This window comes from Branchiostoma floridae, chromosome 11, assembly GCF_000003815.2.
Source record: "Branchiostoma floridae strain S238N-H82 chromosome 11, Bfl_VNyyK, whole genome shotgun sequence".
In the NCBI taxonomy this organism is placed as follows: Eukaryota; Metazoa; Chordata; class Leptocardii; order Amphioxiformes; family Branchiostomatidae; genus Branchiostoma; species Branchiostoma floridae.
In genome coordinates this window covers 4,767,386-4,782,962 of record NC_049989.1, presented here as the reverse complement: position 1 = coordinate 4,782,962, position 15,577 = coordinate 4,767,386, and the positions used below count along the sequence as shown (strand labels likewise).

The 15,577-nt window shown below is 39.0% G+C and overlaps 1 protein-coding gene across 2 annotated transcripts in view; it reads left to right on the top strand.

Annotated features, from left to right (window-relative positions):
- LOC118425882 (unconventional myosin-Ic-like) overlaps positions 1-12,554 on the top strand; it is a 31,609-nt gene extending 19,055 nt beyond the window's left edge. The window contains exons 18-33 of one of the 2 annotated variants that reach the window (XM_035835016.1): positions 99-179; positions 1,144-1,249; positions 1,589-1,706; positions 2,141-2,254; positions 2,670-2,746; positions 3,315-3,383; positions 3,920-4,004; positions 4,441-4,600; positions 5,041-5,124; positions 5,364-5,457; positions 6,012-6,082; positions 6,389-6,530; positions 7,361-7,431; positions 7,902-8,002; positions 9,143-9,242; positions 11,103-12,554. In XM_035835016.1, the coding sequence (XP_035690909.1) occupies positions 99-179; positions 1,144-1,249; positions 1,589-1,706; positions 2,141-2,254; positions 2,670-2,746; positions 3,315-3,383; positions 3,920-4,004; positions 4,441-4,600; positions 5,041-5,124; positions 5,364-5,457; positions 6,012-6,082; positions 6,389-6,530; positions 7,361-7,431; positions 7,902-8,002; positions 9,143-9,242; positions 11,103-11,129 (1,500 nt within the window). In that variant the 3' untranslated portion in view covers positions 11,130-12,554. The other variant, XM_035835017.1, reaches the window with a different exon arrangement.
- The last annotated feature ends 3,023 nt before the right edge of the window (positions 12,555-15,577 follow it).

Genomic DNA, 15,577 nt, shown 5'->3' with positions numbered 1-15,577 from the left:
TTGAATTGTAACATGTTCAATGGTTTACTTGTTGTTTCAACAGCAATATCCTATTCAATGCCACGATAATTAAAAGCTGTTTGCTGTCTTTTTGCCAGGCAATGTGTCAGAGTAAGAACCAAGTGACATCTTCCTGCTTCCCTAAGTCAGAGCTGGACGATAAGAAGAGACCTGTCACTGTGAGTCTACAGCGTAACTCCACTTTAAAGAAACCTGTAAAACTTCAACAAATTAGATGTAATTTGTCATCTGTTATTAGTATAGGTTGTCATTGTACGAACAAGGAGAATGTTCTTTGACATCTTAGAAACTAGCAATTATGGTTTTATACATCTGTCTACCTATGACATATTGCAGCAATTGTTTTATGCTCTAAAACTCTTGCAAATGTCTCTATGCAGTGTCCTCTAATTTCTAGCACTCACTGTTGTTACTTTGCACTCTTATGCATTAAATACGTCAATTGAAAGCTTTAGAAAATGTCCATCTGGTGTCTGTATGAAGTTCGCACTCTCATAGCAGATATTCTTTGCTATTCTGTTCCTTAAATGATATTTATGATAGCACAAGTCCTTTGTTTTAAGATGATGTTGCCGGTATGTGTTCTCTCGCTCATTAAGTTTCCTGTCTTGCTGCCCTGCTCTCCGCCCTTGTTCTCTTTTATTCCTCCTTGCACCTTTCTCTCCATCAGGAAGGCCTTCCTCCATACAGCCTAGTGCTGATGGACAGGTATGTTGGTAAGGTAGCAAATCATAGGATAGGCTGTTTGGTTTACTCAAAGACTACTAAATGTATGTTTCACATTTGATTTGATCTGTACATACATGTATTGAAGTGTGTGGAGTTTTTGCTTTGTGATTGATTTATTATGTGAATGATCATACTAACTTGTAGAGTGTCAAGTGTGGAAGTCAAGCAAGGTACAGATTACTAGTTTTTACTTTAAGTTGTTGCGAGTCAAACTTCTTTTCAACATCAATGATTATGCGATCACTTTTGGCATTTGTCAGCATCAGGTTTTTTTGTTTGATGTTCTATGGAATTATATTTGAACTTCTGTCCTTCTTTATTGCAGTACCTTGTTTTGGAAGATTCACATAATTAAACCTTAATTCCTGTTGTTAATCTACTTTAAATTCCCAGACTGCAACCCAGTTCAAAACCAGTCTGAACCAGCTGATGACCATCTTAATGAAGGAGGAGCCTTCGTATGTCCGTTGCATCAAGCCTAACGACAACAAGATGCCAGGTGGGGTAATAAAATCAGTAACAACAATGGCCTTTTCAAGCAATCTGAGACTCCCTCATAAGTGGGCTCAAATAACTCGTATAGTAGTGCGGAGTAGTAACTGTTAATACCAATCACAAACAAAACCCATTGTCACATTTACAGATATTTAGGAGCATCCATAGTCCTTGGTAATCAGGCCATTAATATCATATGTAGAGTCTTATATTTAGAGTCATCTCACTGGAAATAAGCCGATTTGGTGATTACAGTATCCTGTTAAATGCTGATTTAGTTTGTTTGATTCCTCTGTACAATAACACCAGGCTTGCTGACCTTTTCACCTTTCCTCCTGTACAGGTGTGTTTGACCCGATCCTGATTCGTCATCAGGTGAAGTACCTTGGTCTGATGGAGAACCTGAGAGTGCGACGAGCTGGGTTCGCCTACAGGAGGCCTTATGAGGCTTTCCTTAACAGGTAGGAGATGTAAAACCTAAGACTACTTATTCCAAAACTGATATACAAGCGTTGCTGGTGTTTCATATTCTCCATATCTTTTATTTTGACAAAAACTCCATCAAAATTTGTGCTGTCCCATATTATTGTAGATTGGGTAGTTGCTGTCCAACATATCAACTGTTAACCATACTTTCACAATTACATTCACTTCTGCACATGCACTTGACATGTTGCCTTGGCTTTATTCCAAATTTTTGGATTCTTTGAGATAATTTTGTACATTTAGGTATCTTGTCTTTTGCCAAAAACTCTATCCAAATTTGTGCTGTCCCATTTTATTGAAGATGGTCACTGTCAAACAGTTGACAGTGTTCTTTCACAATATTCACTTCCACACATGCCTTTGCTTTGTTCCAGACTTTTAATTCTCTGAAATAACTTTGTACATTTAGGTATAAGTGCTTGTCCAAGGACACGTGGCCCAACTACTACGGCAAACCTAAGGATGGGGTGGAGCTACTGTGCCAGGCCATGGAGTACAGACATGACGAGTACAGACTTGGAAAGTAAGTGTTCATTTAGCTACGGGCACATAGAACTGGGCACTGTTCAGTACATCATACTCATTCAGCAAGCGAAAATGTAAGTATTTGATGGTGATAAAAAGATACATTGTACAATACATTGTACTAGAAGACCAGTTTCTCCCAGATCACTTCAGTGTCACTGACGAAAGATAGTGGAGGCTATCTGAAACGTCTCACCGTTTCCAAAATTCTATCCAACTGCTTTTTGGCACACATATTGTACTTTATTTACAATATTGAATATATTTTACAAAATCTGTTACCTAGTAGATGGCTCTGCAATGATCCAATGAAGCATTTTGGTGTACATACATGTATTTGTACTGGCACACCCGATGATTTTCTAGAAAGTATGATAGCTGTGCCCAGTAGCTAACCTCTGTGTTTTTATTAGCACCAAGATCTTCATCCGGCTTCCCAAGACCCTGTTTGCCACTGAGGATGCCTTCCAGCTGAAGAAGCATGACCTGGGTATGTCAACATCTATGTAGATAATCTTTGATATTAGAAATCTGTGTGAAGACCTTTTAGAGCAGAGCCTTTACTCAATTCATGTCCATAGTCAAGTTCACTCGTCTTGTCGACAAGCAGTGGAACACACTTTGTAGGTGAAGACTAGTATGCAAAAGAGAATTATCATGGAAGCACATCTGTGTTGATAGTAATCATAGTACAATGCTAAACACAAGGTATACAACGATGAAATTTTCAACAACCACCGTCGTAAACTCATGAGTCACATGATCTTATTGACGCGTCTTCAGGTTATTAACCTCCTGGCACGTTTGAAGTCATGTATAGTTTTTACGCAAGATCACATGCCAACAAGGTCACATGTCTGTAACTCTCACTAGTTTACATTCGGAAGTTACTGGTCATTATTGATCCTGAAAAAGGTGGCAGTGGTTTTGATCCTTGTATACCTTTATGTTGGAAGAAAGTTAAGCATTGTACTATGCAAAAGGGAAATGTAATGTCAATATTAATTGAGTTAGTGTGATGATTGCTAAAACAAAAATTTCTTTTCTTCCATTGACAGCCACCACCATCCAGGCAACATACAAGGGCCATGCACAGTACAAGAAGTACAAGAAGATGCAGTGGGCAGGTAAAGTTATGACAATTCTATTGCTAGCAATGAGATGAACATTGCTGTTAGGAATGGAGTTTTCCTTCAAAGATGTAACAGTGACATTGTGGTCAAGACTACTGTATAAGCTAACACTTTAGCACCATAGTTCATCCTGTACATTTGAGGCACATTGGGCCATCCTAGCCCACCTTGCACGGTTCTGAGCTTCTTTTTAGCTCTGTACCAGGAGCTCCCAGTGGCTAAGAATCTAGGTCTTATTGTACGTTTGACCTCCATTAAGTTTTGGTCTTCCTCTGCTCCTTTTTCCACCACTTGGTATCCATTCTATGGTCTTCTTTGCCGTAATCTAAGTATAGTCTGTGTACACAAACTCTGCTGTCCAGGGCTGTAACTGGCGCAGACACTCCCCAGGAGGCTGGCGGATGTCAGGTGGGCTGCTATAAGTGAGATTTAAACAGGCTAATCTTAGTAGTACTACCCCGGTACCAGTATTTCATTGCAGCTTTTTGTATATTTGATGTAAGAAAGTCAAGCAATACATTTTTTTCCAGTGACCTTGCTTGCTGCCCACTGGAAGAGAGTGACAGCCAAGAGGCTGCTAGAAAGGAGAAGGAAGGCTGCAAAGGTTCTACGCAGGTTAGTTAGTTAGTAATACAGACTTTACAGATATCATTTGCTGTACATTGATCAGATTCATGTAACTGCTCTCTCACTACCATTGGCAAGTTCCATAGCAAGGCTATACACAGGTACAAATGTAAGTGCCAGACTTGGTGGATCAAGATAATACCAGTAGTATGGACGAGTTTCAAGTAACAGCACTTTCAGTACCATTGGCAAGTTCCACAGTAGCTTTGTAATAATATATGTCAGCAAGAAAGGATTAGTTGATTGATCATTTCCTCAGTTGGTCAGTTGATTTATTGATTGATTGATCACTTGATTGGTTGACTGATTGCTTGACTGACTTACTGACTGACTTTCTGACTGACTGACCTTCTGGTTGACTGCTAAAAAAACATTTTTTCTAATATCTTTACTTCTTTGCTCATTTTCTTTTCTTCACCTCCAGTTACATCAATGGATTCATCACGAGGAACCAGCCTCCCAATGGTGATAACGAGATGTTCATCAACCACTGTCGGGTGACCTTCCTGCACAAGCTCAGGGACAGCTTGCCCAAGTCTATCCTGGACAAGTCCTGGCCGACTGCACCACCCAACCTCAGGGAGGTTCGTGAATTTAGAATACAACGTGTTGTATCCCATATCATTTGAAGTACCAGCCCGACCACTGGTAGGATCACCCAAAGGCCAGATAGTGATCTGACCCGCAATAGGGCTGGGACCAAGATTGACATGGAATACACCATGATTTTGTATTCTTTTTATGTCATAAAACACATGTTTTGTGCAAAATGTGCCTGGAGGTTAGAAAATTTGACAGCAGTGTATGCAAAGTGCATTCAAATTATTTGATGAAAGCCTGTGGGATACCAGAAAACTCAGACTGGTCCAGCACAATCGTATTGAACGTTGCGCAACATTAGAATGCTTATTTAAGCTCTTACTTTTAATATCCTCCCCACAAATACAACGAGTCTTTTTACCTTAAGGCCCATCAGCCAATGTTATTCTGATTATTCTACAAATTTTTTCCTTCATCCACACAGACATCAGCCTTGTTGAAGGACATGTTTCACAATAACCAGGTGAGGCGGTACTGTCTGAACATGCCACCACAGAAGAAGATGCAGGTAAGGACAACAAGTATTTTTCCCAACCTATTGCAAGATCTTCTACAAATACACAGTCTTCTCCACTTGGAAACATGTAAAAATCTTAATTAAAGTTATAAAACACGCATTAAGATAACTGATACAGAACCTAAAACATTTAAGTTTTTTTAGGCCACCTGATGTCATGTTGTTGCTTTTAGTAATGTAAAGTAGTGACAAAGAACACGGCAGCCTTTGAATGTGTATTATTTTTGCAGATGCAAGAGAAGCTGACCGCCAGTGAGATTTTCAAAGGCAAGAAGTCGAGTTACCCAGAGAGTGTGGCACAGCCTTTCAAGAGCAACAGACTAAGTAAGGAGGTCGCCATGCTTTAATTGACAAGTAAATAGCCCTGGCTAGTTAATTAGATTATGTACTGGTGCTGTCAGAAGATGGAACCCTGCAGTCTTCCCTGGTGATACATGTGTAGAAGAGACATGCACGCAATTGATTGATTTCCTGAATCCAGCTATGGCCTGATGTAGACACAGTTTTCACATGTTGGCAAAATTTCCTCAGACAAGTCCAGAGTATTCGTCCAAAAATTGAAACATTCTTGGTATCCCACGCCACTTCCTGCCCATGTGTCTAAATCTGCCTCGACATCTGCACCCTCATGTCAGGAAAACTGTGTCTTCATTTACGTAAAGAGCTTTGCAATCCAAAAGACAGATCTAAGTACAACATTTATGACTAGGTGGGTTTTCGGAAACTGGACCCTGAGTTGGTCTCTGTCCTATATGGGACAGATAGCTGGAACCTTGCACCTTTGTAACTCATGCTTGAACTAGTTCCTGAACAGCAAAATTCCTCAATTCAACTGGATTACAATTACTCTAAGTGTTGCACTGTTTGCCACCCTACAGCCCCTCAGCATGAGTCTCTGAAGTCCAAGGTGTTTGACAAGAAGTACTTGAGTCAGGAGGAGAGACCAAAGGTATGAACGGTGTAATCATTCTCCACAGTGAAAGTGTTTAATCAGGAATAAAGATTGTTTAATTGTACATACACATTCCCCAGTGATTTACTGAACACTTCCATGCCATTACTTAGACCAGCTCCCTAGTATCTAACCTTGGTTTCATTCCAGTCCTGCCATCTTTATACTAAGCATGTACATTCTGTAGTCTTGACTCAACCCTATGTTGTTTCATGGCTGATTGACACACATACATGCGTATGTACTAAGTTTACGGATGGTTGTCATATTGATATTTTCCTGTTATCTGATCTGCTTGAACAGTACATGTCTCCAGTGGTCAAGTACGATCGCCATGGTTACAAGACCCGTCCGCGTGTGCTGATTGCCACCAACCTGGCTGTGTACATCCTGGATGAGCACGACTTCAAACTGAAGGACAAGATCCTGTATGAGAACATGACAGGTCAGACAGCTTACAGCTTCATCTTCATCATGTAAAAGCCTAGACAGTATTTTGATGCTGAATGGATGAATGAAAAGAATATCTTACTTAAACTACTTGTACATAGATATTAAGCTGTACAATTGTTGCTAATAGACTTTTGAAGGACAAGATTCTATATGAGAACATGACAGGTCAGGCAAACAACTCACAGCCTGCAACATGTTGTCAACATGTAAAACATGTTGTTACCATTCGGTTTCACTGATGTTGAGACCACATTTTTACTTGGCATGTAGATATCAAACTATACAAGAATGGCAACAGAATAAAGAGACTTTTTTTCACAACACTTGCTTAATTACTACAGATATTTCGGTGACCGTCTGTCACATTACTCAGTGCAGTTCTGACTGGTTCACATTGTGCTGCAGCTATAGTTGTCGCTGCTGACAGAATGCGGTCACAAACATAGAGACAGTCACCAAAACGTCAGTAGTAATAAAGGGTTGTGAAAAAAAGAGTCTCTTTATTCAGTGACGTACCAACCTGATGAAACTATTCACGGAAAAATGGAAGCAGTTGCTGCTGATAGACTATTAAATGCTGTATGTTGCATTTGGATATAAAGAGCATTTTGATTCACTCCAGTTCATTCCCTTCTCTGCAAGGAGGCACTGCAGTGTTACATGTGTACATTGTATGCTGCTACATGCATATGCATGTGGTTAAGGGACAGCCATGCTTACAAAAAATCAAGAGCAAATTTTGGCATATAGCTGTACATGTTTTGATGTAGCTTTCTTCTGTCTGCCCCATTTCTGACATTCTTTGTATGATTGTGTACTCAGGTATATCTGTGAGTGAGCTGGCAGATGGAATATTTGTGATCCATGCAGAATGCACAGATAAGAAGGAAAAGGTAAGTACATATATTTCTTTTGATGTACAATGTAACAAACAGTCTCATTTGAGACATGAACGTACACCACAGATAAACTTCATCTTGGACACTTCAATAATAAAGTTAAGTACAAATTTGTGCCTGTAGTGTAATTGCAAGAGAACAGCTATATAGTGTACAAGCATAAAGTAAACAATCAAGCATAGTGTAAAACAGACAATGGCTATTAACCTCCAGTAGCAATTGGTCACTGTAAAAGTTTTGATTTATGTGTCAGTAAATGAACTATTTTTATAGGTACATCGTAAACAATTGCCTGGAATGTCCACACTATTGTGGATATGTGTTTCAATGTTGTTGCCAAAGTTACATGCTGCCACTTTTGCTTTGAAAGGTTAGCTCTTTTATGCTTTAATTTGAATTCCCTTCTATGTTTATTAGTCTTGACCCTTCTAAGTTCACCCGGTCTTGTTGTTGTGTGTCACCAGGGTGACGTGATCCTCCTCAGCGATCAGGTGATCGAGGCAACCACCAAGATCGCCCTGGCCGCAGGCAAGATCAACTCCATCCAGGTCGTCAAACCTGGAGGGTGGGTACCACTTCTCTCATCAACATGACATGTTTATAGAGTTAGCCACAGAGTCAATATTGTAACCCGCAAGTAAACACTACATCTTGACTTTTGAAATGACCACACAACTTTGGGTGCCCTTTTTTTCGAGTATCTTTCTGCTCAGTAAACAAAGTCAGTCTGCTTGTGGAGACAAGTCTATACATATTTGTCTACAGCTTAATGTGGGTGTTTTTGAGGGCTTGATAAAAATTGAGAACCATGGGCTGGTGAATGTCAGCCTCTGTTTGTGGTTTGCTGTACAGGGGGGTGTTCAGACGGTCTATAAACAGTCTTGTTGACTGAACGTGGCTGAGCATGACCATCCCTCATTTTTATCCTGGTGCAAAATTCTTATGGCGGATGATACAGTCTGATATCTCTAACCAAGGTCTTTTTTAACCTCCTTGCTCTAACCATCTTTAACACTTTAGATAACTTTGACAAAAAAAATATTTATGGTCAATTTATACATGTAGCGGAGAACTCTAGTGTTGTATTGCACTCTAGTCTACTCTCCTGTAATATATGTTGTCAAACGTTTGAATTGTTAGGTAAGTGTCGCAAACATTAGTTCGGCACACAAACAAATAAAACAAGCTGTACAGAGACCATCCATTATGCCAAATTTAGTAAAGCCAGAATTAATTTTCACACTTCTTATGCACTATTGTTACCGTAGAATTGTATGAAAAGGTCAAATTGTTCACCAATATTTTCCACACAAGATTAAAACTATGGTGTTTGCTTCTGATGTGACCTAACAGACTGTAGCTGAGTAGGCTAGACCTCAACAGTATACAGTCTACTGTGAAATTCTTCAGTCATGTGAGAATCCACCAATAAGCAACCAAAGTAAAGCAATATAAAGACAGTCTATCATACAGGCCCTTGTGTTCGTGCATCCTTCCCCTATGCCATTCTTTTTTGATTGACTGCTAGAAGGCAAGCATCTCTCTCAAATTCCAGGACATATCTGAAAAGATAAAGAGCTTATTTGATGCCATGTTGTGAAGGAAGGGTACAAAATAAAAGTGACATCAATGTTTGAAACTGTTGAAACGTAAGCAGCTGTGTAGGTTGAAAAAAACTGTGGTATTTTGTTTGTTCCCCTGACAGACTGGCCTACACCATGTCTGGGGGAAAGGAGGGTCTGATCGAGTTTTCCTTGGGAGCTGAGACGAGAGTGGAGAAGGGCAAGAAGGGACAACTAGTAGTGGTATGTATCTAGGATTTACAAAGCACATAGACGTGTTTGTGGTGCATGCCTAGCCCAATTGTTTGGGCTAGGCATGCCATGGCTTGCATTGAATTTGAAATTGAACTTCACTTTGCCCTTGGACTTAAAAGTTGAAAGAAAATATATGATGATGACCATACATGTAGTTTATAACATTACCTCATGCCTGCATCTTCTTCATGTTTTTTCTTATGTCTTTTTTAGCAGGTGAATTCTCTTTTTCATAACCATGATAGTTATGAGTCTAATGAAATAAAAAGCAAGCTCACTACCCGCTATACTGAATATGAACCTATGCCTTTCCCTTGTTCTTCACATTGACTGGTGCATCAGACCTGAGACTTTCTCTCTAAGCTGCTGCCATCTCTACCAAGTGAAAGTTTTCAGGCTAGGTGGCAGGTTAAGTAGGAGTGTGAACCTGTCAGGGTGCCGGTCCTAATTTGGTACCAGCAGATCCGCACAAACACCTTCCCACCACATTCTGTACATTCCAGCCTGCTACCCTAATAGTTCCTGTCTCTCACTACTGCACAAGAGTTGACAGGGTAGAAACAGTCTATAACACAGCTAGCCCTTTTTTGCTCATTTTTGGCAGTATAGGTTTAGAAATGTCTGTATTCTTGGGGTGGGAAAGTGCTACTCTAATAGTTCCTGTCTCACTACTGCACAAGGGTTGACAGGGTAGAAACAGTCTATAACACAGCTAGCCCTTTTTTGCTCATTTTTGGCAGGTATAGGTTTGGAAATGTGTAATAGTACATTCTTCGGGTGGGAACGTGGTACCAAGTAAACCTTTATGATGATTGAATTGTAGCATTCATGTAGCTATCTAGAAAATCTAGCATGAAAGATATAACATCATATAAGCCCACCTACTAGAATGATGACACAAAAGGCTTGTAAAGATTAATCGAACAAGCATGAGACTTTGTGTGGAGTATTCTTTTAATGCGGTCTGTGCTATCTGCTATTTACATTACTTCAGTCTGCATGTGATACTGGAAATTGAGCATGCGAAATATCAAAAGGTGAGTTGTACTTTCCATATAAACAATGTAGCTCTAGATAAACCCACAGTTTATTTGGTTCCAGTTCAAGTTGCCAGTTCTGTACTTCAATGCATTTCTATCTTTAGACTTAGAGTGGCTTACCAATGTTTCATCACATTTTTCTATTGAAAGGTGACCTGAAATAAATCACAAATATTTCTGGTCTTGTTTATTTTCCTAATGGCCTCCCCTACATGATGTAATGTACTCATGTTAGCTGTGTTTTGACAGACAAGACTGGTACAAAAGCCACCTGTAGTTCCCAGTACACTGTTCTTCTACTCAGACTATCCTTGTCAGCTGTACCAGAGTTTGGTTTCTCCTTTGTTTCTTCAGGCTGACCCCCTCAGGAAATGCCTGGTCTGTTCTGTGTTGGTTACCTCCAACCCCACAACCCCACTCCCCTCCCCTCCTATGTCTGGATGTCAGTCATGTCCAACCATTACTACTTGGACCATGGCTGAGTCCTTTCTTGTTTGGTTTTCGTCACGCCGGCAGACAAACAAGGAAGGACTCGGACCATGGCTGATCAGGCCAAGTCGGACCAACACGTAGTTTACATTCTAACCCTAACCCTTACTACAGACTTAAAATGCTAACCCTAACCCAACACCTTGGTCAAATTTTAACCCTAAACCTAACAATTGTTAACTGTGTTACTGTTGGTCCCAGTTGACTGGTCAGAGTTGGTAATGTCTTACTTGACCTGATTCCCAAGGTATTGTGTATTGTTCCCTTCTTATCTTTATCCTTGATCAACACCCCATCATCTACTACTTATTTTTTTCAGGTGGCACCATCCATGAAGGTCGCATAGAGAGGTGTTGTTACCACGGGAACAGTATGGATGTTGGAGAAAAAAGTTGTGGGGGCATTTTCTCATCGAAAAGGAAATCATCCACTCACAGAAAAAACTCAAAATACCATAGCGGCTTTTGCGGATGTGAAACACTAAACACATATATAGTGCTTCCAGAGGAAGTCTTTGATATGAGAGGAAATATCATGTTTTAAACAGTTGATATAAACACTCCATTTAAAGGGAACCATATCTACTCGTATCTATTATGTACAACGTGATAGTGGTGGTAAATTCATGTTTGTAAGCCTGATATCTGCTGGCAGTATATCTTATTGATCATGGAAGTTTGTAGGAAATATAGCTGGTGCACGGGCCATATAGGAACATTTCTGTAAATACATGCTTTGATTTGTATTGGGGATGGCAGCCTATTTCTCTACATGACATCTTCATCCACCATTCTTGTCTGAATTGCTGCACAACTTTGATTTTGTTGGGAAATAGCAAATGAATGGGTGCAAACTATAGCTCATGCCATATAAAAGGAACATGACTTTTTTTTTCACATACTATATCATCATTTAAAAGTTTTGTATATCATATTACTTGAAAAATGCATAATTGTATTTACCAAATGTATTAAGAATAGTTTGCCTCATATTCTATAACATGATACACATGGTGCTTGCATCACAATTGTAAGGACTTGCAAAAAGTGGGGTCTAAAAAGCATACAAATTGTTCATGAAGAAAGCTGACACAAGCAACTACATGACAAAGGAAGGAAACGACCCTGGAAAGAATTAAATACAGTAAACATTTTCACAAACACACATATAAACATACAAAGACGCATGCAATCTATTTTGTTTCATTCCATGTTATATTGAATCTTGTTGCATTAGTAGATATCTAAGCTGACTTATTGTATGCTAGAGTGCAATTATCATAATAAAGAGGAATGCTAGATGCATCTACTTTGATTAGATAGATGTAAACTGCTATACAATTTATTTCTAAAAAGCTATGCTTGTATTTATTGTAATTGTTATGCAAAAAAATTGTCATAAAGAAAGGCAGTAGAAAATGGTGTGGTGATTTAACAGCAGCATATTCATATATTTGTATTTATATTGAGCTAAAATTTCTGTGGTGTTAGAGCAGATACGAATGTTTTTATACTGCTTGTAGAAAACAGCATCCCCTTATTAGTCAACATAGTCTGACTGATGTTACCCAGATCATGCAACACATCTATTATTGCAATTGTCCAAGAATATTTCAAGAAGTAATCAACTGCATATCCATCGAAGTGTTTTTCATAGATTTTACAAAAGGATAAGTAGAACCACATATGGGCAATGTATGTTATACTGAAGCTTGGAGCTAGATTGCAATTGATGTCATTGTTTCAATAATAAAAGTTGACTTAAAAATTAATTAGTCGGTACGTTGCTTGAAAACTTACCAGCTAATTTCAAAGCTTACTGCACAGATCATGCATAAAAGTAATTTTGTAATTTGCTAATTGTATCTATTAATCCATTTAATACGTAGAGCCATTACAACTATTAAAATATACAGATTCAGTCGAAACTACTAAAACGCCATTTACAAAGATGTGGTTGAACGGCTAAAGAAACGCATTTTTGTTGTTGGAGACTAAATGTGTATCTCAAATAGATAGATGTAGAGTAGCCCTGAGAAAAAATGAACGTGAAAATGACACTAGATGAATACTGCTAGTCGTAATGACGTCAGTTTAAAGGGCACCAATTGTAGCCAGCTATAATATACGCTTATCGCATAATGGTCGGCAGCCTTTATCTCTCGTATTCTAACGACTTGCATAAAATGCCAAGTCACAATATGACGCAAAATGTGGTCATCAAAATGTCAGCACTTTGTACGTGTGTTTGCTGTTACAAACATTACGTTTTGTCGTGCCCATCTGAGACGTCGCCGTGTGAGGCCTTCCTTTGTGGGGTCACCTTTAAGGCTAGCTTTCAGATCTGACGATCAACTGAAACTTTTCAGGACCTAGCGTTAGTGATCTGGGCTTTGCCAAGGAAGCCGTGACAGTCTGGCATTTCCTGTTATTGTCTTTTTTCTTTACCAAGGTTTACAGCACTTCATCATATCTTCACAATTGCATGTATTGTACTTCCAGTGCTTACTATATTCCAAAAATGAGACTATCCGAAAACAAGTACAATTTTAAAAGAATGAAACCGGTGTGACAGCGATCTCGCCCCCCCCGCGATCTCGCCCCCCCGGGGGGCGAGATCGCTAGCGTTTTCGCCCCCCTCTGGTGTTTTCGCCCCCCCCCCCCCAATCCCAGCGTTTTCGCCCCCCCACTAGGGATATCCTTCCCGTTTTCTAGAGTGTTCGGTTGAATCTTAATCCTATTGCTGTGATAATGATTAGCACTGTCTTGTTACCTACTTTTGTATATATATATATACTTTTGTATATATATACTTTTGTATATATATACTTATATATATAGGGTTTACAAGGGAAATATATCTACTTTTGTATATATATACTTATATATATATACTTATAGATATATGTATATATACTTTTGTATATATTTACCTACTTTTTTACATAGCCTTAAGATACTTAACTTGCAGCTTGTTACTGCATATTAATCGAGCTACCTGGAACAATATGGTACTTGGATGTAACGTATATAGTGTGTTACCTGGTATCTATATATACGTGACACCTTAGTATGTTAAGATGAGATACAGTACCTGTGAAGCCGATCCTACCTGGTTGGGTGCAAGCACACTTTGCATTGAAATAGAACAGATACATTTTTGTTGTGAATTTGTGGTGACTTTTATTAACATCACGAACGTATATTAACATATGCATATCAACACACCTGTTGCTAAGTTGTAACAAAACTGGTAAATATTTGCCAATCAGCACAGAGGTATACACACCTGTCTATGAGTTGAAACAAATTGTGCTGTTCAAAACTAACAGTTTTGACAGTCTCACACTAAACCTGCAGTTCAAAAAATATAGCCTTCCTGTGCGAAGGTAACAAGCTGCTAGGGGACCCAAACATACACCACTTGCTGTCGGCCCCATGTGCTATCTAACGCTAAAAATTAAAAAGCATGACAACAGCACGTCCATAACTCGAGATATCCCTATCGGAAGTTCCGCTGCAATAACAAGCCGCTAGGAGGCACAAAATGCAGGCGGTCTTGAGTGATGGCGCTTTTCCACAAATACACACAGAATTCGAAACGCTACCCAAAATATAAAGTGAAACTTCTTGGCGAAGGTAACAATAGGAACAATGCAGTCGTAGATTCGAGCAAAACTGCACAGTGCAGTGTGGTGATTAGGGTCTCAGACATGAAGTAAAGATATTGAACGTAGCGTATGGGGTTAACACTTTCCTCTTTGAGCCCAAATTGAGGATATTTGCATCATTCTCGGAGCGAACCTAGTATTAAATGTTTGTATCCATTATCTTTAAGATTATTTGTAAACCTTATATAATACTTGTACAGTAACTTTTATACTTATCATCTTGTAAAAATGATGCGGAATAGAACGTATGGTATACAGAATATTTTGCACAATGGTTCTGTACCTGTGTTTGTTGGTTAGTCTGTCGACCAAAATAGCATAATGGATCCTATACTTATATCACGTCAATGGACGTCATTGTTGGCTGACGAAATGATTTCATTCTCAAATATATTTCATAACTAATTATTTTTCATAGATAACAACATGTGCTAATTACAGATACATGTATGTAATCTGCTTGTGTCACTGAAACAGAACTTCCTTTTTTTCTTTTTACCTTCACATACCATGATATAAGGGATAAGTGGCATGGGCTTTACGAAATGACATGCAAAAATGCAAATTAGCACATAATGTGCATGATTCAGGAGACGAATATGTAATTCTAGTGTTTCCATGTTGTGACTTTAATACACGTAATCTATGTAATTTAAAGGTTATGGAAGGTGAAACATATCAGATAATGATTATGAAAATGAGATTCTGATTTGCATAATTAATGTCAAAGTACAAAAATTCTAAAGTGCAATGTGCAAATTAATTGTGCACCACTATGTATAGATTGTGCAAATGCGCAAGTCATTTTCTTAATTCAGGACAAAATGTCATCATAAAATGCAGCTAAACGAAAGTATCTGCACACGTGTTAACTTAAACGTGTCAATTACAGCTTCATTTGCATAATGAATGAGACTAGATGACACTATAAATCTGCAAGAGCTAAAAATATTTAATGGAGGTATGATGTGATTTGTACGAAGCAAAAGTAATGTAACTTATAGGTTTATTGGAGATGCAAATCACTAGAAGGATGCAAATCACTGGAAATCCCTAGCGATTTCGCCCCAAGAGGGTAAGGGGGGCGAAAACACTAGCGATTTCGCCCCGGGGGGGGGGGGGGG